General features: G+C 38.1%; 2 protein-coding genes across 5 annotated transcripts in view; both read left to right on the forward strand.

Moving 5' to 3' along the window:
• Positions 1-27,449, forward strand: part of ELOVL7 (ELOVL fatty acid elongase 7) — a 79,842-nt gene extending 52,393 nt beyond the window's left edge. For 2 of the 4 annotated variants that reach the window (XM_055555180.1, XM_055555178.1), the window contains 6 exons: positions 8,868-9,058; positions 12,608-12,688; positions 13,768-13,824; positions 16,560-16,665; positions 22,253-22,389; positions 24,622-27,449. In XM_055555180.1, the coding sequence (XP_055411155.1) occupies positions 8,868-9,058; positions 12,608-12,688; positions 13,768-13,824; positions 16,560-16,665; positions 22,253-22,389; positions 24,622-24,831 (782 nt within the window). In that variant the 3' untranslated portion in view covers positions 24,832-27,449. The remainder of the gene's footprint in view (positions 1-8,867; positions 9,059-12,607; positions 12,689-13,767; positions 13,825-16,559; positions 16,666-22,252; positions 22,390-24,621) is intronic. The other 2 variants (XM_055555182.1, XM_055555181.1) reach the window with 1 other exon arrangement.
• DEPDC1B (DEP domain containing 1B) overlaps positions 1-27,867 on the forward strand; it is a 172,229-nt gene that overhangs the window by 17,577 nt on the left and 126,785 nt on the right. The window lies entirely within an intron of this gene.

Consider the following 27,867-nt stretch of genomic DNA (forward strand, 5'->3'; position numbering starts at 1 on the left):
GCAGGTTATAAAAGACCACCTGTATTTCATGCATGCATGCTCAGTGGCTCAGTCATGTCCAACTCTTTTGCAACCCCATGGACTGTAGCCTGCCAGGTTCCTCTGTCCATGGACTTTTCCAGGCAAGCATACTAGAATGGATTGCCATTTCGTATTCCATTTGTGTGGTAGGATTATGGGTAATTTCTATTTACTTTTCTGTGTCTGTCTACTAGATGTTTGGGGTTTCTTGTTTTGTCTTTTATTTGTTTGTTTGGCCACAGTATGCGGTGTGAGAGATCTTAGTTCTCAGACCAGGAATTGAACCCTCACCTCCTGCAGTGCAAGTGTGGAGTCTTAACCACTAGACTGCAAGGGAAGTCCCTGTCTAGATGTTTTTAAACCACATCAATATGTGTTGCTTCTATAACTGTTATAAAATGTTTTAAACAAACATTTATAACAAATGTTTTATAATACTTAAATGTTTTATAACAAAGGTAGTATTTTTAAAAGAATAGACAAGGAATCAGAACATTTCAGAGCTGAAATGGACTTAGGTATCATCAAAGCTACCTTCTCATGTTGTTATTCTTGTTCAATAGGGTCTGACACTTTGTGACCCCGTAAACTGCAGCAAGCCAGGTTTCCCTGTCCTCCTCTAACTCCCAGAGTTTGCAAAAACTCATGTCCATTGAGTCGGTGATGCCATCCAACCATCTCATCCTCTGTTGCCCCTTCTCCTCCTGCCTTCAATCTTTCCCAGCATCAGGGTCTTTTCCAGTGAGTGGGCTCTTCACATCAGGTGGTCAAAGTTTTGGAGCTTCAGCTTCAGCATCAGTCCTGCCAATGAATATTCAGGGTTGATTTCCTTTAGGATTGACTGGTTTGATCTCCTTGCTGTCCAAGGGACTCTCAAGAGTCTTCTCCAACACCACAGTTTGATATGAAAAACTCTCATATCTGCACATGACTACTTGAAAAGCCATAGCTTTGACTGTATGGACCTTCCCAACATCATGGTCATTTGTAAGCAGAAAGATCAGAACATACATTTTCTGGTTATGATTAGTACTCTGGTATTTCACATTTGAATTCCTTTCCACATATTCACCACCATCACCACTTTAGATTAGTTTGTTACCTATCAGTTAGAATCACATATTCACCAAATTCAGGAGGAAAAAGTGTCACCTCTTGCTACCTAGCACAGTTGAAATTATATTTCTGTTTACACTGATTTCAGCAAAGATACACTGTTTCATGGTTGCTATCTTTCTCAGTGGACTTCCTGGATGATTCAGTGGTGAAGAACCCACCTGTAATGCCAGAGACCCAGGTTTGATCCCTGGGTTGGAAAGGTCCCCTGGAGAAGGAAGTGGCAACCCACTCCAGTATTCTCGCCTGGGAAATCCCAGTGAAAGAGGAGACAAGCAGGCTACAGCCCTTGGGGTCTCAAGAGTCAGACACAACTTAGCAATTCAACAACAAATCTTTCTCAGTAGATTAAAAACCAATCTCATTTCACTGAAAAAGATGCCATAGTTTTGCCCCTGAAGAATGCAAAGGTTCTTAAAAGGATCCTAAAAAGGATCCCATAGAGAAGTTTCACTCTGGTGAATGGAGATTGAAGGGAATTTTTATATATATATTCAATTTTTTCTTATTTTTCAACTTACGTAATGACACAGAGAATGTATAGATTTCTTTAAAGATTATCTTTCTCTGAAGATTTACAGTAGTTCTCATAAATTCAATATTTAATTTAAATACTATTTTTTGTCTGTTGTAATGGATTTTATTTATTTATTTAAAAATATGAATATTTTCTTTTCAAGGTAGAGGTGTAACTGGCTACCTGAACTCTCATGATTTAACCTTGGGAACCAAGTAGATTTGGGTAATTTTTTGCAATAGACATGTTTGGAAGAATGGATCACTTGCTATCCAACTCTTGCTACTCATTATCCCCATTGTAAGAACCCAAGACATTCAATTAATCAATATCCTAATTCAAGAGCCAAATAGATTTAGGTGATGATGAATATCTATATAGTGCTCTAAGTATAAAATGTTTTAAGATGAACTACTTCTGAATTCCACTTCTAATTTTATTCATGGGTCAACTCTTTATTTTTATTATGAATACTTACATTGAAAAGATGAGTAGTATTAGGTCAGAAAAGGGAATGACAAAGGTGAGAAGTGGTTCAGGATAGACGAGCAAAGTCCTGGAAGCAGTGCTGCACACAGTGCGGGGAGGATGAGAGGAAGAGGTAGGTGATGCTACTGATCTGAAGCTATGCTAATTTAAAGTCTTCAGAGAGGATAGAAGGATGGAGATGTGTGGTGAGAAGACCTTGATTTAAGTTCTGCCACTATTGTGAACCAGCTTAGTGATCTTGCACAAATTATTTATTGTCTGTAAGCCTCAGTTTCCTTGTTAGCAAAGGAGAGTTGAGACTGGTATCCACCAGCTACCAGATAATACGCATGAAAGTGGTAGTCACTCAGTTGCGTCTGATGCTATGTGACCGCATGGACCGTGTAGCCCACCAGGTTCCTCTGTCCATGGAATTGTCTAGGCAAGAATGCTGGGGTGGATTGCCATTGCCTAATACACATGAAAGTGCTATGTTATTTAGGAAGTATCCCAACAGAAACAGTGGTGGTGTTTGATGACTTATAGTGCATTTCCATGTTCAAATACTTTTAATATAGCATATCTTTTTTGTTTTTTAAGTTTCTTCATTCTTTTTCCTGTTGAAATCTAGAAGGGTTAAAATGGTTTGTGTTGAGATATATACCTTTATGAGAACACTATTGGGTATAACAAGAGGGGTTTTTTTGCTCTGTGTAGTGTGATATTGATCTCTGAGAACCATTAGGAATCATTTTTGGCCATGTTAGTTCTGTTTTACTTTGCCTATACTTCAAAGGGCTAAGGCCATGGTCAAGTGCCAAGAATTTCAAGTGTATTCTTGGCTTTGGCCCTAATTCTAAATAGACTTTGGGAAACTTACTGATACTCGTTGGCTTTCTGATTGTTAGAGAAGTAGGAGGCAGGCATAGTTATTTCATGTGGAAAATTCCACAGCTACAGAATTTTAAAATGGTTTAATTAATACTTAAGCTATAAGAGGATTTATAACGTTTTGATGTTTAAAAAGCAACTTTCCTTGTATTTGAATAGTAATGACGATGACCTTTCAGACTCAGAGTGATCTTTTTGCAAGAAGACAGAAAATCTGCTGCCACTCTGAATCTCTAGCACTTCACAAAGTACCAGAGGTACATGTTTGTTTCTCCTTCCAGCTTCTTCATCTTATTGGCACTTAGAATTTTAAAGGGTGTACCCTTTGAGCTAGTACTGCTACTTCAGAAGAGAACACACTCTTAAAAGTGGTTGATGGAAAAGCTCATTAATATTCTATGTATGTGACCCTTATACTCCCCTGTACTCACTCTCCAGAATGCTCTTAGAAAAGCATTATGGGGCTAGTAATAAGTCAGAACTTCAGAGCTGAGGTATGGACTCTCAGACAGCCTGCCCCTCCATCCTCTGCCTTTATCTGTTGGTAGTACTTAAATGCAGCTCTGATGCTGAACAGAAGGTACATGAAACTCTCCCTCCCTTATCAGCCTTTTGTCTCTAAAGAAAACAGAGCACACTTCACCCCAGAACCTTTTGCGATTTGTGAGATCATAGACTGAGGCAGAATTACCTTTAAATATTGTTTAGCAGCTCTCTCTACACCCCTTTATCGAGCCACCAGCCCCATCTGACTTGCAGATGTCTCATCAGCGGGAGCCCCCTGCCTCACATGAAAGTGGGCTCCCTATTTGGAAAGGTATCTGCCAAGAGAGAAGGCAGGAAAAATGAACAGTCATCAGAGTCATGGACATATTAAATGCTTTATTTGCTCAGTAGGGAGAGCTAGTTTAAGCAAAGGAATAATATGAGCAAAGCTTTACTTCTAGAAAGTAAATTTGGTCGTTATATAGAAGATAAGATGGTGGCAGATTGGATCAGGAGACAGAGAAACCACATAAAATTACCGCAGAGCATCTAGCAGTGGGGTACTGAGGGCCTCAGTGTTGCTGAAGGAAGCATTGAACTCCTGGTTTATAACTTTGATGGAACGTTCATCGTGGTCATCGCAGCAGCTTATTTCAAAATATAAATGCCTGGGGAATTCCTTGGAGGTCCAGTGGTTACGACTCTGCTTCTACTGCAGGGGTACAAAACCGAGATCTGCTGAAATAATAGTAGCAATGCTTACTGAGCACTTAAGTTGTGCCAGGCTCCTTACTTGTAATAACTCTCTGAGATACATGTTGTTTTGCACCCAGTTCACAGATGAGGAAACTAAGCACAGAGAAGTCAAGTCAGTGACCCCAGGTCACAAAATGAGTCCGTTGGAGGGCCAGGATCAGTGCAGGCTGAGAAAGGATTAAAAAGCTGGGTGAATTGTTCTGTTACTTGCTTTGAAAATAGTATGAAATTAAATGAATTAGCTTTTCCTCAAAGATAAGATTTTTTTAAAAATCTGTAGAACTTGAAAGGCACACTCAGGATTTTTTTTTTTTTTTAAAGTATGTGCTTATAATTGTTAAATTGCAGGAAACATGATTTATTTAAATATTATTTTCTTTTGCTTCCTGAGCCAGCCCAGCATGCTTTTCCTGGCTTTTTGTTTTTCCTGCTGCTACCAGCGGAAGACCAGAAATATGATATCATTTGATACCCCCATCTCAGTACCCTCACCATCACACTACTGTCGCTGAACTAATAAAAGAATGAAATAAAATATCTGTAATTCAGAAATTCCTTTACTGACAAAAACAAAAACCAAAAACTAGTTTTCAACCATGCCTATGATACCCATTCATAACAGAAACATTTAAAATTTCTTAAAAAGAAAAATAAAAATCACCCACACCATCCAAAGGTAATAATGTTGGCATTCTTCTAGAAGCCTTCTTTTAATACTGGTTTTATATGTTTATTTCATTGAAGATAAAAGCTAGAAATATTAATATGGTTTATATTCATATATTTAAGGTTTAGATTACTCACTGATCTAAAACCACAATGAGATATCACCTCACACTTGTCAGAATGGTACTCATCAAAAAGAACAAAAGTAACAAATGTTGGTGAGAATGTGGAGAAAAGGGAACCCTCATGCACAGCTGGTGGGAATGTAAATTAGTGCAGCCACTACGGAAAACAGTATGGAGGTTTCCCAAAACCTAAAAATAGAATTACTATATAACCCAGCAATTCTACTCCTGGATATATATCTGGGGAAAAAAACAACAACACTAATTCAAAATGTACATGTTCACAGCAGGGTTATTTATAATTGCCAAGTTATGGAAATAACATAAGTACTCATCAACAGGTGAATGGATAAAGAAGATGTAGTATGTGTGCACACACACACACACACACACACACACACACACACACTGGAATACTACTCAGCTATAAAAAAGAACACACTTTTGCCACTTGCAGTAATATGGGTGAACTTTGAAGGCATTATGATAAGTGAAATGTCAGAGAAAGACAAATACTGTATGATATAACATATGTGGAATCTAAAAAATACAACAAGCTAGTGAGTATAACAAAAAAGAACCAGATTCACAGATACAGAGAACAAACTGGTGGTTACCAGTGAAGAGGAGGGAGAGGGGGCACATGGGGTGGGAGAGTCAGAGGTACAAATTACTCGGTGTAAGATCGACTGCAAAGATGTTTGTACAGCACAGGGAGTGTGGCCAGTATTTTGTAGTAATTGTAGATGGAGCTTACTTAACCTTTAAAAATTGTGTTTTTAAAGAAGTGTGATCTGTTCCAGTTCTGTCCTTTGGTCCCCAGTTCTGTGACAATTTTCCTTACTGAAACTTCCCTGGTGAGTTACTAGACTGTGGCTGGGGTTCCTTAGGGCCTTTCTAATTGCATACAGCACCCAGATATCCTGGGAAACTTGTTATAGGAAAGGCAGGGAATAAATTGAAGTACACAGTGATGTATGCTACCTGCATAGCTGATTTCACGGCTCTTCCTGTTTTAAAACGGTGACATCTTACTATGAAAAAAATTTTTTTGAGAACTTTATGTTCTTTGTGTTGCTATGAATGTCTTTGAGCAATGTTTGTTGAACATTTGTTTTGCACACGATACTTACTGAAGTCATTCCTGCTAAGAGCATCAATCCAGGGGCACTTTTCAACCCACATTTTAGTTTCCCTGTCTGCTACATTTGTTACCTTGATTCCTTCCAGAACTTCACTCTTCCTCTGGCTTCAGGATATCGCACTCTTGTGGTTTTCCTTCTCCCTTTTTGCCTGCTCCTTCTCAGTCCTCTCTCCTCCTCTGAATGTTGAGTCCTCCAGAGTTTGACTTTGGCCGCTTGCTCTACTTACTCTACTCACTTTTCCTAAGACAGTATCTGAACAACAGCAACAAAAAACTCAAGTGTTTTTCTTAACTTCCACCTCTCATTCCCCATGATTAAATGATTTATGAAATTTTATGTTTTATACCTCCTTACTAGATGTCAAAATGATTGATCCTATTGATTTTCTCCTATCACTACCTAATTTTTAGTAGTTTCATTATGAATTCATTTTCACAAAGGGCTATCTTTCCTAAAGATAGGAACACTCTGCATTCCACAGAGTGTTGTGGTGTTCCACAAGATGTTAAATAGTATTCTATTGATGCAAAAAATCAGGGCTCCATGGCCAAGTAAGTTTGAGGAATGCTGCATACCACCATTCTCACCTTGGCAATTCAAAACAAACATGAAGCACTAAGAAATTCTGCTGAAAAGTACTTTGCTTAACTTAGCATTTCTAGTAGACTTTTCCTACTTTTTGGGGTGGTAGTTTAGTCACTAAGTCTTGTTGCAACCCCATGGACTGTAGCCTGCCGGGCTTTTCTGTCCATGGGATTTCTCAGGCAAGAGTACTAGAGTGGCTTGCCAATTCCTGCTCCAGGGAATCTTCCTGACCCAGGAATCAAATCCAAATGTCTGCATTGCAGGCAAATTCTTTACTGCTGAATTTAAAGAATTCTTTAATATCTTCCTTGTATCACATAGTTTGGGACATGCTTTGGTAGGATACAAGGTAAGGCACAAACTCATTTTTCTCCCAAGTAGTCAGTTTTCCTTTTCAATGAATTATCTCTCCCTTTCTTCTTGCTTATATGGCTTTCTTTAACATATATTAAATTCCTAAATATCTGAGGTCCACCTTAGAGCTGACTTTTAGCTTATTATTTTGAGATAAGAATTGATGCTTTTGAACTGTGGTGTTGGAGAAGACTCTTGAGAGTCCCTTGGACTGCAAGGAGATCCAACCAGGGCATTCTGAAGGAGATCAGCCCTGGGATTTCTTTGGAAGGAATGATGCTAAAGCTGAAACTCCAGTACTTTGGCCACCTCATGTGAAGAGTTGACTCATTGGAAAAGACTCTGATGCTGGGAGGGATTGTGGGCAGGAGCAGGGGATGACAGAGGATGAGATGGCTGGATGGCATCACTGACTTGATGGACGTGAGTCTGATTGAACTCCGGGAGTTGGTGATGGACAGGGAGGCCTGGTGTGCTGTGATTCATGGGGTCGCAAAGAGTTGGACACGACTGAGCAACTGAACTGAACTGAAGGCATCTGTCAGTTTTTTTTGAAGGAAGCCCATTTGAGTGTAGAATAAATCATCTTTAATCACTACAGACATGACCCAGTATATCTGAGTTATCAAATGTGAGCTTTCCAGCAATAAAGCTGAGGCCAAGTGAGTCATCAATCATGAAGTCTATTGAGGAAATTTTTGACTTGGGTAAGAAGTCAGACTTGAAGGGATATTCAACTTTTTTTGGTAATTAGCTACATCATCAGCAGTCTCAATGGGCAAGGGCTGTATTCCCCCCACCGTCCTTTCCAATTAACAAGAGTGGTATTTAGCAACCTAGGGTTAAAGACTCAATTTTGAATCAGACACACTTGGAAATTTGTCCACACGTATTTTCCTTTATAATATTCTGGCTTTGTGAAACAATTTTGTAAAATTACACCCAAGATTACACTTAAGATTATGAAATTAATCACATTTCACCTTCAGTTGCAGTTTTTTAATTAATCTAATTCTCATAGCCTGGAACTAGCAGTAATCATGTGAATTTCTTCTTCACATGATTGTGAGGCTAATACTTTTCTGTTTTTCTGTTTAAAATATCAGATGGGTTAGCCCACATTCTGGACACCTAGAACCCACAGTTCAGATACTTAAATGATGCTAAAGTCCCTTTCAGTTGAATAATCCAGTACACAGAAGACCTTTCCCATTTTCTTGGGGGATGAAGAAAGTTAACAAACAGCAAACCAAAACATATTTATATACTTGAAAGAATGTCTGGGTGGAGAAATTCTACTGTGTTACTAGTGGTTATAGATGGATGATACGATTTTTCCATGGACTTGCTCCCCTGCGATGTGGTTTCTGGTTGGGTTCAGCTAATAAGAGAGATAGGGAGGAGGGTGAGGCTAGGGTTTTGATTTCCCTGGCCGCTTGTTGGCAGGATTGCCGAGTCCCTCCACTGAAGGACATGGCTCCTCACCAGAAGGGCTTCTCCACGTGACTCTTTCCTGAGTTCTGGTGAGCACTACCTCCCTTTGCCCCTTGAGCCTCACTGTTTCTAGCTCCGTCCCAATCCCTCGTGATTTCCCTTGACACGTGCTGAAGATGGTAGTCATCGCTGACCAAACCGTTCACTGGCAGCATTAGGATCTAGGTGCTCACTTAAGTGCTGGTTACTGTCAGTTACCACGGAGCTAAATGGCTGTGCACTTACATCTTGTTTTTCTCTTAGATCCTAGAGTTGAAGACTGGCTCCTTATGTCCTCACCTCTGCCACAAACCATCATCCTAGGATTCTATATCTATTTTGTCACATCCCTGGGACCAAAGCTCATGGAGAATCGAAAGCCTTTTGAACTCAAGAAAGTGATGATAACATACAATTTTTCCATAGTACTCTTTTCTGTGTATATGTTTTATGAGGCAAGTATCTTCAGTATTCCTAATGGGAGAATTTTACCTGAGTCTTTATGTTCGTCGGTCATGAGGTTTCCTAATATGACTTTAAGGGTAACTCTCCAAGATTTAAGAAATTTCAGAAACTTAGCTCAATAGAGCAAATATTTGCACCCCTCCCCCAAAATATTGTTTTCTATAGACCAGATATTGAACTCCTTAAAGGATCTTGGTATAGTCTACCTCGCAGATAGTGAGAATTAACATTAAGTCCAGGGACTCACACGCAGTTAACCATAAAAGATGATTGAATCCATAAATGTTCAACTTTAAGGAAACTCATAGTTGGAGAAATTAGATACACCCAAGACAGTGTATTGCCTGGAAAACTCCATGGATAGAGGAGCCTGGCAGGCTCCAGTCCATGGGGTCACAAAAGAGGCAGACACGACTTAGTGACTAAACAACAACAACAAAGATAGTGTAGCTCCAAGTGGAGGGCTGATATTTGAGTCCAGGTCTGTCTGACATCGGAGCTCATTCTGACTCTAATGAGTTGTCATCATCGTGGTAGGAATTTGGGGTTCAGAATGTATACACACCCTGATGACCTGTTAGGTGGTAGACTGTTTTGGTTTAGCTGGGTTTTGTGGGGAACAGAGAACTTAGACTTGTACAAGGCAATAGGTGAGGGAAGCTGTCCCTTACCTGTCAATAAGAGAGGTGGAGAATTTCCAGGACCACAAGCAGACTCCTTAACTGTCAATAAGAGAGGTGGAGAATTTCCAGGACCACAAGTAGACTCATGAATTCCCTCTCTCTCCCTTCTGCTGATTATAAATCTCATCTACGCTCCCTTCTCTGCTTTTCTGGGATTCCTTGCTTCTCTTTGAATGCTGGCTGGCTTCCTCACATTCTGCTCCTTATCCACTTCCTCTGCAGCACAGCCTGTGCTTCCCCATTACCAGGACCCGGGAGGACCTCGCATGGCCTCTCCAGCCTCTCCAGACCTCATGGCCTCTGCACATGCATCTCTCCAGCCTGATTCTTGCTGTGGATTCATCTGACTAGCTCACCTTAAATCTGCTCTTGCGTCATTTCTCACAGGCCTTCCTGAAGTCCAAACTTACTTTGCTGCCTTCTACTTTATTTCCAGACTTAACTCACAGGTCACCTTACTGTCCTTTCTGGAGCATAAGCAACTGAAGGGAGGGAGTAATGGAATAGATCTGGGGGTGGCAGGGGCGGGGGGAGGCAGAAAAATACATGCTTTTGGCAAGTTATCAGAGATAGAATATAACCTACTATAGGACAGACCCAGAAGTACTAAGAACAGACCTGCAAGCCAGGAGACCAGGAACTAGTTAGTCCCAGTTACACTACTAACTAGCTACCTGATTTTGAACTAATCATTCAACTTCTGTGGGCCTCAGTTCTCTCATTATATAGAGTCAGGATTGACCTTGTCTCTCAGATCCCTTTATGCTCTGGTATCTAATTGTGTCATTGAATGTGGTGTCTCCAAATATATTTCTCTGGAAGGAATCCAAGTATAACCAGTAAGTTTTGGTTTCAGCTTTAGAAATTACAACATAAAAGGTCTGAGAATGTCTGAATCTGAGAGTTTCTATGCCCTGTTAACCAGAAATACCTGAGTAACTTATATGCCGGTTTGGAGATTTATTACCTACCAAATAGAAATGATTACTCTTCCTTTGTGAAAGCCTAAAATACAGACATATATGTCAAAAGCTCTGCAAACTTTTGTAATGTTCTTAAACTTAATATCAGGAAAGCGTTGAGTTCTGCTTTCTGTTTAATCAAAGGTTTTTGACCGCTGAGCAGTGTGTCAGTTCCAGGACACATTCACACGTGGTTTATTGGGTGGAGCACAATTGCATTTGGTCTGCATCCTCCACTAAGGATGTTAGGGCAAATATACACAAGGAGAAAGGAAGTACATCAGACTAAAGGAACCCACATGCCTCATTTTATAGTGATGGCTTGAATGTGCTAGTTACTTGGCAAAAGTTGAGTAATAAAGAGAGACCAGCAAAGGCCCCACAGATGGTCACATCACAGAGCTTCTCCTATTCATCGCAGTGCTTGTTTGGAGTAGGGAATCAGTCAACCTCATCTAAATGAATGGAGTTAGCCTGTTACCTCAATCAGTCAGAAGTGAGTCTGAGTATGAGAGTATGAAGACTCTCACTGACAGATCAGGACTTTGTAAAACAGATTTAACTATTTCTGTACTTTCCTTTGTTCCTTCCTTTGAGAAAATTTATTGACTTGTCTTTGTAAGATATTTTTCTCATCCATGAAATATGTCTTTATGCTTTTCTGAATCTTAATTTTTAAGATTTCATAATTTACCAAGTTGATGGTGTTGATATTACAAGTCAAGCTTGGAGCTAGTTATCAAAAAAGGATAGTGTTTTTAAATACTATGGTCTAAGTGGTTTTTCTTTCTCCTTCATTTCTTTTCACCATTAAAATGTTATTCTGATTATGCCTCCTAAACTTTTGCCTATAGAAGTTAACTTACTGTAAAGTTGTCATTTCAGCTGTAATAGTAATTAAAAGTACAGACTTAAAATGTAATGGAATAGAAAATGGTATAATCCTTATGCTGGGAAGGAAGACATCTTTCTTAGGGAAGATGCTGGCTTTTGTGAGAACAGGATGCCAGAGAAGAAACTGGTCATATTGTCAGAGCCCTAACTTAAGCCAACCATTTAATATAGATATTAATTTAAAATTAGAGCCCTTAGCTTTTCATTTTCAGATGCTGTTTTAAAAGAAGAACTTCCTACCACTAGACCAAAAGAATATCAATGTAATCTTTGAATTATGGTCCAGACTTAACAATAGGCCTTTTCTTCTCACCACTGGCCTAAAGTCACTTCGTGGGTGTGTTGGAATTAAGGCTTGCCAGACTGTATTCTCTTGTTAATATTTTTGTCCCTTACTTGTTATGTGAATTCAAAGCAAAACTAATATGTGAGTCTTGTGTTTGGTCTGTCTTGATTTAAAAGCCATGGACTATCACTTCCTATTACATCCACTAACTGAAACAAGAAAAATCTAGTTGTTATAGACATTGGATGAGTACACTGAGAAGGTTGGTTTGCTCATTTATTTGTTGACTAATTGCAAAGATTTGAAATGATCAAAAAAGGCTGATTTCAGACTCAGTCACCCCTTTGAGACTACACACACATATGCTCAGGCACATAGAGATGTACATAAATAAAGTCAAATACTTACCAGTGTTTGCTGTTTAAACAAAACATTCCTGGTATTTTGTTCTCCAGTTTATTAGAATAATCATTCCAAGAAATAGTCATTTTAATTAGCACACAGTTTATATAAATGTGACTTTACAGCTTTTAAAACTCTTGATGCTTTGATATGAAGTGAGTTCCTGGTTTGTAGTTGTTCTAGTCCACCTTTCCCTCTGCACTGACTGCTGAGTTAGCTGAAAATGTAATGAGGAGACACGGTCAAAACTACCTTTGTTGTAGCTGTTGAGCAAGTACTTTTCTTCTGTAATATGCATGTGCTCTCTTACAGTTTATAATGTCTGGCTGGGGTACAGGCTATTCGTTTCGATGTGATATCGTTGACTATTCACAGTCGCCTACAGCACTGAGGGTAAGTTTCTTTTCAGAAAAAACTCTAAAGCAGTGTTAAAACTTTGTGGACTCTATTTTTAAATACTGAATGTGAAATCAGAAGGAGTAAATGACTCAATTATCACATATGTGTTGAGTGAAAAAAGCTAAAAATTACAAGAAAAAAAATCAAATTCAGGTGTGGGGTTTTCTGTAAAATGCAAATTGGTGCTTTTCTTTTTGAATTTCTTGGATTTAAAAGTAAATTTGTACCTGGTTCCTCAAAAATGGAATTACCATATGATTCAACAATTCTACTTCTGGGTGTATACCTAGATGAATTGAAAGCAAGGATTCAAATGACACACATACGTATATGAAATAGATAACTAGTGGGAAGTTGTTGTGTAGGGCAGGGAGCTCAGCTCGGTACTCTGTGAAGCCTCAGATGGCTGGGATGAGGGTGTGGTGAGAGGGAGGTCCAAGAGAGAAAAGATACACATATACACATAGCTGACTGACTTCATTGTACAGCAGAAACTAACACAACATTGTGAAGCAATTATACTCCAATTTTAAAAAAAGATATTTGTACACCAGCGTTCACAGCATTCTTCACATTAGCCTAAAGACGGAAGTCAACATACATGTCCATCAACAGATGAATGGATAAACTGGTATATACATACAATGGAATATTTTTCAGCCTTAACAGGAAGGAAATTCTGACACCTGATACAATGTGATTGAGCCTTGAGGACATTATGCTAAGTGAAATAATCTAGGCACAAAGGGACAAGAAATATTGTACGATTCTGTTTTATGAGGTACACAGAGTAGTCAAATTCAGAAACAGGAAGTAAAATGGTAGTTGTTGGTGGCTGGATTCCCAGGTGGGGACTTACTGTTTAATGGGTACAGAGTCAGTCCTGTGAGAGGAAGAGCTTTATGGATAGTTGTACAAGAACATGAAGGTACTTAATGCCACCAAGCTATACACTTTAAAATGGCTGAGATGGTAAATTTTATGTAATGTAAATTTTGCCAAAATTAGAAAATATAAAGTTCTTTCCTATGTTAAAAAAAATAATGAAGTCCTTTCTATGTGTGTTTCTGCAGATGGTACGCACCTGCTGGCTTTATTACTTCTCCAAATTTATTGAGCTATTAGATACTGTGAGTATATCGTCACCACATTTGGTAAATGTTTGATGTTTCAATGAAAGTGACAAACTGTGAGGGTTCAGTTGTCCGATAACTTTGGTTATCTCTCTTCCTCAGGCAGACTCCTATTATCTATTATTTTTTATTATCATTTTAGAGAATAGATAGCATTAACTTATTTTTCAGTCTTTTGCAAATGCCAAAAGATTTTTTTGTGTATCTACCATCTGGTTAAGATAAGAATGTAACTGTCACATATACTACAAAACTGAGCATCTTTATCTAGATGGATGACGGTTGTTCTGTGAAGTAAGTTCAGGAAGCAAAGAACAGAGAATATGTTACCTCTGACTCTTTATATCAAAGCCGTGTGTCATCCACACTCCTTTAACAGGACAAATGCTTCAAAATTCATAAAGTCACACTAGAATGTTGTTATTTCTGGGATATCAGTAATTTTGGTAATATCAAAACTATATCCAGCTGCCTTTTTGAAGTCTGTCTTATTGGGTCTTCTCCCTTCCTGAGGATCAACTCTGAGTGGCTCCTGCGAAAAGCAAGTGCCATGGATTAGGATCCATGATGAGAGGAGAAAACCTTGTACCTTTGTTCCCAGAAACAACAGAAAGCTGGCTATTATTGTATCTTTGTGGCATGTGGACCTTATTTATCTGTAATCCATTCTGGCCTAAGACTGCCAAGTGTGTTTTCTTCAGAATATATTCCACTACATCTCTAGTAGCAAATCTAAACATGCTTTACCTTCTCAGCTGGCTACACATAATATTAGAATTATTGATGTGTGTGTTAGTCGCTCAGTTGTGTCCGACACTTTGTGACCCCATGGACTGTAGTTCAGCAGGCTCCTCTGTTCATGGAATTCTCCAGGCAGGAATACTGGGGTGGGTTACCATTCCCTTCTCCAGGGGATCTTCCCCACCCAGGAATCAAACCCTATTTCCCCCATTGCAGGCAGATTCTTTACTGTCGAGCCACCAGGGAAGCCCTGAATTATTGATAGAAAGCAGAACTTAGTAAGCATAGAATCCAGGGGTTCTCAAATTTTAGCATGCATTAGAATCACCTGGCTGGGCTTCCCAGGTAGTCCTAGTGGTAAAGAATCCACCAGCCAATGCAGGAGATCAGAGATGTGGGTTTTGATCCCTGCGTGGGGAAAATCCTCTGGAGGAGGGAATGGCAACCCACTCCAGTATTCTTGCCTGGTAAATTCCACAGACGGAGACGCCTGGTGGGCTACAGTCCGTGGGGTCGCAAAGAGTCGGGCACGACTGCACATGTACGCATGCACGCGATCACCTGGAGAACTCATTAAAAACACACATGCTTCAACCCCACCCTCAGAATTTCTGATTCAGTGGGTCTTAGATGGAGCTTAAGAGTTTGCATTTCTATCAAGTTCTCAAGTGAAGTTATTGCTGTTGGTCCAGGGTCCACACTTTAAGAACCCCCACTGTCGTCCATTGGTTCTCAACCCTATGGCACTATAGACCTAATTGCCTTAGAAAACAAAAAGCTGGGCCCCACCCCTAGAGATTTGGTGTCAAGATGGTCTGGAGTTAGAGACCAGGCACGGTTATTTAAAAACAAAAGACAAACCTTCTTGGACCTTGTAATATGCAGACAGAGTTGAGAACCATTGATCTAGCCCAGAGGACTTAATCTGAAAAGAAATGGAAGCCAGAAAGTTATAAGGCTTACCCAGAGAAATGCTGCTACGGTCTGGGACTAGGACCCCAGATTGCAAATGTATGGCTTTTTCTGTTGCACTGTGTTGCCTTCCTCTACGTGCATAAGCAAATGTGCTTTGACATCATTGTTCCTGCTTTGCATGTTCTCAGTTTCAGCTTCCATAGGAAACTGTTGCTTCTCTGTGTCCTTCCCTGAACCACATTTCTCAAATACTCTTAGGGATACTTTTGTTTCTGCCAGTCTGTTTAGTCCTATACTTAGAAGTCTAACTTAGCTCTGGTTTTCTGCATTTTGAATATTTTTGAACATTTAATTCTGCTTTTGAATATTTTTTTGAGAAGAAAAAAACCCCGTCCCCCTGCCCCCAGGTTTCTTATTCTACCTCTTTGTTTATTATAGAAATTATAGAGTTTCTGACTAGATACGTTCAACCTGGATGAGGGCTTTAACACCCTTCTCACTTTTCCTAAGCTGCTTTGCTTTTGTTTCCACCTTACTTCCCTAATTAATTCTTCAAGTGTTTCCCTCTTCATCTTTCTTTAATAATAATTTGCTAACTTCTGATTTGCTGCAAGTCTTCTTTCAATTTGCTTGATCCTTTATCTAAATTGGTAGAATATGTTAGGGAGCAGTATAGAATTTCAGTCCTAGGACTTCAAAGTCTGCTTTTCCATATATTTCAAAGTCTGCATGGGTGTTGTTGTTGTTGTTTTTAATTTGAACCAGTAACATTTTTTCAATAATTTTTGGTCATATCCTTCACTTTATATCTTTGATTTTTAAACACGGCATTCAGTATCTTTTCACCTTTTTATTGATTCTTCCATGACTAGGCATCACACCTAAGTTCTCTCGTACTAATTATCTTTTGAGTTGCCTCTTAGAGAATCAGCTGCTTCTGTAGATTCTAGAAGGCAACTCTTTCAAAGCACATTACAATATGGAATAGTAATAGTTTGCACTTGGCCAATATTTTGTAACATTAGAAAATTATTGCATGATTTTATATGAACTTGATTTTCTTTAAATTATTTCAGATCTTTTTTATTCTGCGTAAGAAAAATAGTCAAGTGACTTTCCTGCATGTCTTCCATCATACCATCATGCCATGGACCTGGTGGTTTGGAGTCAAATTTGCTGCAGGTAGCCAAGGGAGAGTTGGGATTATGTGCTATAATTGGTTACATTTCTGTATGCTCTAAGCATAAATTCTATCTTTAAGTGTGATTTAAAAGAATCCTAAAACATCAAAGAATCACTTTGATCAAACTTCTGACTTTCATTAATTATCTGAAACATAAACACAGGACTTCTAAGTAGATCTTCCCCCACTCCCCAATACTCTTTAATATGTATGACCTTTGGGTATAGTCTTCTACTCATCCTTTAGTTGTTTTGCTTGGATCTTATTCTTTTCCTATATAATTCTATACATATTTTAAAATAAGTAATAAATGATAAAATGGTAAAATCCTTCATTTTATAGAAATATAGTTAGATAACTATTGCTTATATGTTTCCAGGAAGTTAGAATGCTTATCTCAAGTTCCATGTCTTCTTTGCTTTCAAATTTCCAAAAGCTGATACACCAACAACTCTTTAAAGATGTGTCAGATTACAACTATCCCACCTTCCCTAAACATCCTACCATATTAAAGGATGCTCTGATTGTTTTTTAAGGTCAAAAATAGTTTAACTCAAAAGCTTGGCAAACAGATTCTTTAGTTGGTTTTGATTTTAGGCTTCTGAACATCTAGAATATGAGAGAACAGGAAGGTAAGTAATTTTACCTATCATAAAGTTTTCAATAAGTGATTTCCTCAAGGTTATAGTCTTATTAGCAAAAGTTGTCTGGGGGATTTATTTGTTCTAGTTTCTTCAATTTAAGAAGTCTTCCTGTAGGCTTGCAGCCCATTCTAGGCAAAGCTTTAACATTTCTATGGACAGCTCACCTCTATTGGGCATTCTGACTTTGTAAGACTAAAGGAAAGAGAAACTACAATTGAGGAACTCTTGTTTGAGTTTTAGACTCTCTAGACATGGGGAGGAGGGTCGGGGGTGGAAATCTGCATGTCTCAGAGCATGAAGGGACATAGATAAGCCAGTGGCTAGAATAGGATGCCAGAACCTAGGGGAGCTGGAAGGGCTGGCCCTACTTTGGCCCAAGGGCATCAGATTTTCCAGTATGTAAAGTAGCTCCTTGCCAAAAATCGGCATTTATCTGTTGAAGATTTTTTTTTTTAAAGGAAATGTAGTTGTTTTTCTTATAATGTATATATGTGAATTTAAAAATTTAACCCACATTATAACAAGATGGTCTCATCTGTGTCCATTTCACAAATCGAAGGTAGTTACATTATTTAATCTCCATTATTTTACTTTGCTTTCCATGCTTTTGTTTTCTCTTGCACGTATATTGCGCCTCTCAGTTCTTTTTACAGTGATATTTCTCGACACTATTTCTTTTAGCAGAAATTAGAAAATACCTAAACATCCAGTGATCTAGTGGTTGTGATGTCTTGTGTTTATAATTGTGAAATGCAAATGATTTTGAGAGACATGAGAGACATGTAGCTCCAACTCCTGTTAAGCAGCTTGGCTCCTAAATTTATCAGAAATAGGTGACTATTCTTACTATTCTATTTTTAAAGTATGCTAGACAAGGTGTTTTCACACTCTTCAGTTCAGTTCAGTTCAGTTCAGTTGCTCAGTCGTGTCCGACTCTTTGCGATCCCATGAATCGCAGCACGCCAGGCCTCCCTGCCCATCACCAACTCCCAGAGTTTACCCAAACTCATGTGCATCGAGTCGGTGATGCCATCTAGCCATTTCATCCTCTGTCGTCCCCTTCTCCTCCCGCCCCCAATCCCTCCCAGCATCAGGGTCTTTTCCAATGAGTCAACTCTTCGCATAAGGTGGCCAAAGTACTGGAGTTTCGGCCTCAGCAGCAGTCCTTCCAATGAACACCCAGGACTGGTCTCCTTTAGGATGGACTGCTTGGATCTCCTTGCATTCCAAGGGACTCGCAAGAGTCTTATCCAGCACCATAGTTCCAAAGCATCGATTCTTCAGTGCTCAGCTTTCTTCACAGTCCAACTCTCACATCCAAACATGACCACTGGAAAAATCATAGCCTTAACTAGATGAACCTTTGTTGGCAAAGTAATATCTCTGCTTTTTAATATGCTATCTAAGTTGGTCATAACTTTTCTTCGAAGGAGTAAGCATCTTTTAATTTCATGGCTGCAATCACAGAACTTATTTATTCAGATATCTTTCAAAAGACCAGATTATTCTAATCCAACACTGAAGAATAAATATAAATTAAAAATAAATAGGAAGACAGTACCCCCAAATACAGTAATTAAGAGATACTGACACAAGGGGTCTCCCTTTCCTTCTTTATCCATCTCTGTATTTTCTAAATTTTCTTGTTTGAATATCTGTTGATTCTATAGTGGACTAGGAAACACTTGAACAGCATATACCTGATATCTGTTCAGTGACAAATACAGCAACAAGAGCAAGGGTGTTTCCAGAAATGTGGTGTGGTGTTGGTTTTCATTCCTAGAATAAAACTGTCCAACTTTATCTGTCCTTTCAAAAACCAGAGCACAGCTGATCTCTATCTAGTATTTAATTTCCTGTTTGCCTATTGTACTCCTCCCTGGGATAATAGCAATCCAGCTTTTCTTTTGAATGTGATGAAAATATTTCTGTGGCAGGTTTTTATATTAATTATGTATATACTCCCTTTCAGAGATATGGAGAACTGTGATAATTACCCAGGTGGTTCCTTTATATTTTTTCCAAACCAAAGAAGTAAAATATGATGGTACTAATTATAATTCATTCTTTGCAGAACTATTGTAAAGAAGAAAGCAAGCTTACAAAGTACTTTATAAGAAAAGTCTTCCAAAGGAGATATGAGAAGTATTACTAATTAAAATGTGATTGTTCTGTGAACAAACATTAAAGTAACTCACCAGAAAACAATCACTACTAGAGAAAATAAGCAAGCTAATTTGATTTGATAGCTTATTTTAATCAGTAACCCTAACTATAAACACTCTTAGCTACACTATGGCCGTGTTAAATTCCTGTCCATAGGAGCCTCATTTTAGGACATTCAAATGGTGAAAGTTTCTGAATGGAAAATAGAATTCTTCTACCAAAAAATGGAAGAGGTGTCTTAGTGAGAAAGGCTCAGTCTGATTCATTATCAAGCATGAAATAGATTTCCTGTGTATCTGTAATTTTGAGACAATGGATTTGAAAGGTAGCTGGCTTGTCCCCATTTACGTAGCTTAACTCATAAACTATTCTATTTTTAAATTACCCTAGAAAAGGTGTTTTTACACCACACTAATTTATTGATTTATGTTTCTTTTGGGAAAAAGCCTAATCCAAATGTAAATAATAGAAGCTGGAAGTTTGTTAATAAGTTTCATTAGTTCAGTTTCTTCTTACTTGAAATTTGTGATAATGAAAGGATTAGCTGAAATTTGATTTATTCTATTCAGGAGAGGAAAGTTTATGAAATATAGTATAGCATGAAAAAGACTTTTTTCATATTTAAATATGAAATTTTAAAATATTTATTTTAAAACTGCTTAATTACTTTTAAGTAGTTTTAAATATTATTTAAAACAGGTTATTTTAAGGAGTACTTTGGCAATGGTAACATTTAGAAGTATCTAGCACTGGTGCAATTATGGATGATTTTTTTAAAAGTAATTATTTCTGCTATGAAGCAGTTTTATGACATTTGTCCCTAGAAGATTGTAGTCAAAGTAATACATTTCAGTTTTGCTTTAAACTTTCTATAAATCACAGTGTTCATGAATTCAGTCCTTTGTCCAATGTAATTAGGCAAATTTGTGAGATTTTGTTTTATTTCTGAAATCAAAGAATATTAGAGTAAGTAAAGTAGAATATTTTTAGAAAAATTTAAATTCCAAGTCAACATTACTAAGCTGAATCAGGCTGTATTAAAGAATGAAGATTCTTCTAAATTGTTCATCTTAGGAAGGAGACACTGGGGAAGAGTTTTGTTTTCTTCCCCCACCATCTACTAATCACTTTGTTTTCCCTTTCCACTGTACTACTGATTCAGTTAGGGTTTCCCTGGTGGCTCAGCTGGTAGAGAATCTGCCTGCAATGTGAGAGACCTCGGTTTGATCCCTGGGTTGGGAAAATCCCCTAGAGAAGGGAAAGGCTACCCCCTCCAGTGTTCTGGGCTAGAGAATTCCATGGACTGTATAGTCCATGGGGTCGCGAAGAGTCAGACATGACTGAGCGACTTTTACTTCATTTCACTGATTCAGTTAAAGACAATTGAAAGAATCTTGGCTTATGTTTACTTCAGGGTCTTCTATCCTAACTTGCCTGGAAAATCCCATGGACGAAGGAGCCTAGTATGCTGCAGTCCATGGGATCGCTCAGAGTCAGACACAACTGAGCGACTTCCCTTTCACTTTTCACTTTCATGCACTGGAGAAGGAAATGGCAACCCACTCCAGTGTTCTTGCCTGGAGAATCCCAGGGACGGGGGAGCCTGGTGGGCTGCTGTCTATGGGGTCGCACAGAGTCGGACACGACTGAAGCGACTTAGCAGCAGCAGCAGCAGCTTCTATCCTAAATCGAAGGTGATCAGTGGGAGATGTGATAGGATTAGAAGAGGAAACCAAGATAGGAAGGCACAATTAATAATAGTCAAATGGAAACAGCATCAAAATGGTTTAACAATTAATAAATATTTATTTTGGAAAAACGATGATTGATTAAAACAAACTTTACATAGCTTACTTATGAAAGCCAGTGGTTCTACTGCCAAAATTTTGTGGCACTAAAAGTATTGAAAACTATTAAGAGTGAAAAAAAGTTAATTTGATTTTACACAATAATATGTAAGAAATATATATATAGATTCTTAGTGGCTTAATTTGTAATAACTCAAATTGGAAAGAACTCAAACATCTTTTGATTGGAGAGTGGATAAATACGTTGTGATGAATTCATATCAGGTAATACTACACAGCAATAAAAAGACAATTTATGTGGATGCATCTTAAAAACAGTATGTTGATTAAAAGAAGATAGCCACAAAGAATACATCCTGTATTAATTCTAAATTAATTAACTAATTAATTAACAAAATTAATTAAAAATTAATTCTATTTATATGAAGTTTGTAATAGGCAAAACTAACAGTTGATGATGGAAGTCAGAATAAAAGTTACATTGGAAGGAGTATATTCATTAGAAGGGGCACATGGGAACTTTATGTGGCATCAGAAATGTCTTATATCTTGAATTTGGTGGTGGTAACATATTTTAAAAAATCATCAAGTTATACACTTAAGATTAGTGTACTTTGTGGCTTTATATGTTCATTCTTTCTAAAAATGAATTTGATTACTATTATTTAGCAATATATTATATTTAAAAGGTAATTCCACTTAGTTTGTTAAGGTAAATCCAAATCACAGGAAAATCTTAATGTTAAGATAGAATAAATAAAGTCGTGCTAATTTATTTTCCAGGATTTTATTTTATATTTTACAAAATGGATGTAGTATCCAGCTCCCTCTAATTTTATAGATGTTTAATAATAATGATATTTCATATTTATTTTTCTTCCCACTAAAAGAAATATACTAAAAGTTCAGACCAAAATATATCTCATCTTAAGGAATAGTGCCCCTATTTTATGATATTTTTTTTCCAGGTGGTTTGGGAACATTCCATGCCTTTTTAAATACAGCTGTACATGTAGTCATGTATTCCTACTATGGACTGTGTGCATTGGGACCAGACTACCAGAAGTATTTGTGGTGGAAAAAGTATTTGACATCATTACAACTTGTGAGTAGTTAATTTTCTTTAAAAGCAGATATGAAACTAAACTGGGAGTCACTTGACTTCTTTATGAATGAGGATATTAATGAAAGGGCAAAGTTTACAAAAGATAGGAATATAAATTGCCTGGCCTCTAAGGCATCCCAGGTGGCGCAGTGGTAAGGAATCCACCTGCCAATGCAGAAGAGTCAAGAGACACGGGTTCCATCCCTGAGTAGGGAAGATCCTCTGGAGTAGGAAGTGGCAAACCCACTCCAGTATTCTTGCCTGGGAAATCCCATGGACAGAGGAGCCCGGCAGGCTACAGTCCATGGGGTCGCAGAGTCAGACATGACTGAGCACACACACACGCATGGCATACCATCATTCTTTATATCTTCCGTGAACTTTTGTCAGGAACTTTATTGAAAACAAAGTATATTTGGTAGCCAAGAGGCTCAGACAATTAAACTAGCATGTGTATCTTTATACCATCTTTATATTATTTTATGCATTTATATGAGGAGGAAATGGTAGCCCGCTGCAATATTCTTGCCTGGAGAATTCCATGGACAGAGGATCCTGGCAGATTACAGTTCACAGGGTTGCAAAGAGTTGGACACAACTGAGCAACTAATACATACACAACATGCATTTATATAAAATAAATATATTTATGATCAAAATAATCTCAAAATTATGGGAACCTCATTAGATATAATAATAAATTAGAAGTTAGAAATTCCATATGCTAGGTCTAAATGACCTTGAGGGAATGTAACTTTCATGAGCCTTCCTGTGTGCCTGCCTGCCTAGTCCTAACATTTACAAGTTTATCTTTCCTCCAGTTAGTAAAGTACTGTGGGAATTAAAGGTGTAGAGTGGCGCTGTAAAATACATGTTGACAAAAGTGACAGCACCCTAAATAACCAAACGGAAGGAAATTATTTTAATTCCTGCTTGGAAATATTACCAAGTTCTGAAAATTATTCACAAGTCCTTTCTTTTTAAGCATTTTATATAAATGGAAAGTAATATATGTTTATTGTAGAGAAATTAGAACATCTATACTGCATATAGAATTTGTCTTAGGCTTTTTTTTTTCACTTAAGTGTTGTAAAAACTTTTTAATAATATGGAAAAATACTTAAATAGGGAAGATACATGCTGTTTATTATTTTTTCAAATGTGTTGATAATATTTACACAAACACACCTGCATAGAATGCTGAGGATGCTACTTTGACTTTCTAAAGTTTCATTTTCTCATCTGCAAAATGAGAGGAATAATTGTAGCTACCGCACAGAAATGTCTTAAAAGTTCCTTGAGATAATGCAAGGAAAGTTGATGATCATAACAACAAGAATGATGTGAAAATCTTAACTATGGTTAGAATAGATTGTGGGTAATCATTATTTATTTTTATGTGTAGATTTTTACTTTTCCAAAATTTCTACAGAACACGTGTTACCTTTTAGTCATGAGAAAAAAGATATCCAAAAAATCTGGACATTAGCCCAGAACATGTAATATGTTCTTTTAAGACTGTGCAGAACGTTCTGGGACACAGAGCCCTTGGTCATATGAGGGGGGTCACCAGTGCTCTCTTACTGCTTGAAAATTCTCTGCTATAGTTGGCAGATAGGATGTATTTTTGTCTATGACAGTGGAGGACTGCTGGCAAATATGAAGACTCAGTGATGCTGTGGTTCCAATAAAGTAAATGGGTCTCTAATTAGAATGTTTTTATTCCCCGCCCCACCCCATCCTCAACTGAAATAGCCAGGTTAACAATAGGATGGAATGTTTGAAATCAAGCTGTCATAGAAAAATTAGGCCATAAGGTAGTGGCCCTGAGTGTATTTCTTCAGACAAGACCTCAAGTTGAGACTGACGGTTCTCTTGAGTGTTAAAGCGCTGCTGCGCCGTACTGCACGTGTGAGTGCTCAGTTTTGTCGGACTCTTTACGACCCCATGGACTCCAGCTGTACAGCTCCAGGGAATTTTCATAGCACTCCCTGGAATTGTGTGCTTTGGCACCACTGAACAATGGTTCCAAATTCCCATCTGCATTTTGACATTGTTCCACCTACTCTCACTCTCATGGAGGCTAGATTGAAAGATAAAATTCCCTGTTCAACAGTAGCCTATATGCGGTTGGAGAGTGTTTAAATATAAGCAGTCAAAGAATGAGTTAAATAATTGCTCCATTGTGACTCTTGGGAGCTTAACAGTACTTTCCATTCTTCCATCCGTTAGATCCAGTTCGTTATTATCACCATCCACATGGGCCAGTTCTTTTTCATGGAGGATTGCAAGTACCAGTTTCCAGTCTTTCAGTACATCATTATGAGTTATGGCTGCATCTTCCTGCTGCTCTTTCTCCATTTTTGGTACCGTGCTTACACCAAAGGCCAGAGGCTACCCAAAACTGTGAAACATGGAATCTGCAAAAACAAAGATCACTAAAGTTCAAGCACAACATAAGTCTATGAAAAAGATTGATGTCTTCCTTGACAATCAAGAGAGATTTCCATGTGCAGTGCATTTTGTATATTTTTCAAAACCAAACGCTTGTATTTTTATGATAAGTTATTGGGGTTGCTGGTATTTGAGAGCCCAAAGCTCCCAGAGAACAGTCTTCTGATAATTAGAGCCTAAAGCAGCCAGTTTTTCAGCTGCTTTTAAATCTAAAGATCTTATTTAGCACATTTTTTAGATTGAAAGAAGGATGTGAAACAGTACAGTAATCTTCAAAGAAACCCAGTATACATGAAAAATATCGTTTGATATTTTGAGCATGGGAAGAGATCCATGCAGTACAGAAGATTCCTTCTGCAGGGTCTGAAAACCTTTAACTATGGGCTCTGGTTTTGTTGCTTGTTGACTATATTCAGAAGACACTGTATTTACTCTAAACTTAAATTCCCATTCTAAAGAGCTAACGTGATTTTGATAAGTTATCATTTAAAATCACTAAGTCATTTTTAATGAATCTCTTAAATAGCCGGCACTAGTTTTGCTTGTAAGACTTCCTCCCAACACTTTTGCTTGGTAAACTGTTTAAAGGTAACAATCCTTTAGGTTAGTACAGTGATGTACTTGATACTAAGGTGGAGTTAATATTTTGAAAACAAGGTGATTTGTTCTGATGGCTTAATGAACACTTTACTGTTACTCTTTTGCACTGAACTTCGCATATTTCTGGAAAGAGGTGAATTTGTCCAAGGAAAAAATACATAGTTGTCTGTAGTATTGATGTAATGTCACTTTCTCATATGATCATGGTTTAAAGGATTATTTTGGTTAAATATATATTGGTTAGATGTGTAAGTGCTCATATCATTAGCACACATTAAATGATTTTATACATAGTTTTCCAGGGGTGGGTGAAGAGTGGCTTGTGAAGCAACTGGAAGCAAATGGTGGCACAGAGACTATCCAGGGAAGACTTGGTGATAGGGGTCTCTCATAAAGAGAGCGAGGGAGAGAGACTGTGTAACAGTTATTATAGATTCACTGCATGGAAAAATGTTTTCCAGAATTATGAATCAATTAACAGCCTAGAATTTTTCTTTTTACATATTTATGAACTATATAATGAAGGACTGCAATGCATTTTGTATAGCTTTCATTCCTTTAAAATTGCTGCTTTCTAAAATTCTCTTGTTTTCACATTTTGTTGGGGAACCCAACTACTGATCAGTAGAGTTTCACCCAAGAAATAGCAATAGTTGGACATTTCTGAATTTTTCCATATCGCTCTTTTACTTGTTATACTTGATTTTGAAGGGTTGCTTATGCTTGTGTCACTGCAAGCAATCGGTGCCCAGTCATTGTGTAACACATAATGATACTTATTGAATAACAAAGCCTGAGTTTCTACCAACTGTACATCCCTAGAGTTAAGTGTCTCCCTCCTAATCCATTCATCTATACCATGGCCTTTTCACTTCACATTCAGCAGGTTCATAAGTTTATTTGCCTTTAGTGATTTCACTTTCTTACAGTATGAAATGATGAAGGTTGGTAAAAGGAGAGATTACATTTAAAAATAAATAAATAATAACAGGAAAGCAAAGGTAAAAGAAACAGCAGCTCTAATTTATTTCTGTATGAGAGTCTTAGGTCTCCTTAAGTGTTTTCCTGTTTTGGCTCTTCAAATCCAGCCTAAGCTAAAGTGAAGAGGTATGGTAGATGCTGTTACACATATGCACAGTTCCCAAAGACCCCAGTAGGGTAAAGACCAAAAGGAAGCAAAACTAAAAGAAGATAAAACAGGAGAGCTGGGTTCGATCCCTGGTTTGGGAAGATCCCCTGGAGAAGGGAATGGCAACCCACTCCAATATTCTTGCCTGGAGAATCCCATGAGAAGAGCCTGGTGGGCTACAATCCATGGGGTCGCAAAGAGTCGGACACGACTAAATGACTTTCACTCACTTGGTATCTTTGCATACTTTCTGCCTTGTACTGCGCAACCTCCCCTCGTCTTCCTGTAGCCTTTAAAACGACTGAGGTGCCTATGAACTAATAGCAATATGTGATGGAATCACACTGTGCACTGTATGAATAGGAGTAGAGAGCTAGAATGTTACATGAAAAGAAATCACAGCTGGCAGAGGCAGCCTCCATGTGAAGGAACATCCGCAGATCAGAGTGCCACTGGTTGCAGGACTGGGTGGGTATTGTTTTCTTAAATGGCTCTGTGGGTCACAGAAAGTTTCTGTTGGACTTTCATCCCGCTTTTCAAGACTTCCTTGCCTTTGGGTGTGCTTTGCTTACCTGACAAATAAAAAGGCCAGCTACAAAACCTGGCTTATGATACAAAGCTGAATTCTTTAGAACCTATAGCTACATTATAAATAAATACAAATATAAAATTTTAAATATCTGTGGGACATTGCCTTTTTACAGTCTTAATTGAGCAGGCTGCATTGTTACATAAATTATAAGATTATGAAGTTGCGTTTCTTCAATTATCCCTTATTTCTGTTAACTACTTTAAAGACTGGAAAACTGTGGAAATTGTCAAAGTTTGGGTCTGATTTTCAGTGTGTGTATTATAATAATAAATTCGTGGTGTTGCATGTCTATGTGTGTATGTTTTTCATTTTGGAATCTTTGTATGTTTGCATGGAAAGATGGTGTTTTAATCTGCATATTCATTTAATCAAATCATTTCACACACTTGTTGTACCCTTGCTATGTTTAGAGCCCTGTGCTGGACACTGAAAGTGAAAGTGAAGTCGCTCAGTCGTGTCCAACTCTTTGCGACCCCATGAACTATAGTCTACCAGGCTCCTCCGTCCATGGGATTTTCCAGGCACGAGTACTGGAGTGGGTTGCCATTTCCTTCTCCATGGGATCTTCCTGACCCTGGGATCGAAGCCGGGTCTCCCACATTGTAGGCAGACGCTTTACTGTCTGAGCCACCAGGGAAGTCCTGGACATTAGAGTGTTACAAAATACAAAGATGCCTACCTACCATGTGGGACTTTCCTGATG

Source organism: Bubalus kerabau, chromosome 18 (genome assembly GCF_029407905.1).
Source record: "Bubalus kerabau isolate K-KA32 ecotype Philippines breed swamp buffalo chromosome 18, PCC_UOA_SB_1v2, whole genome shotgun sequence".
In the NCBI taxonomy this organism is placed as follows: Eukaryota; Metazoa; Chordata; class Mammalia; order Artiodactyla; family Bovidae; genus Bubalus; species Bubalus kerabau.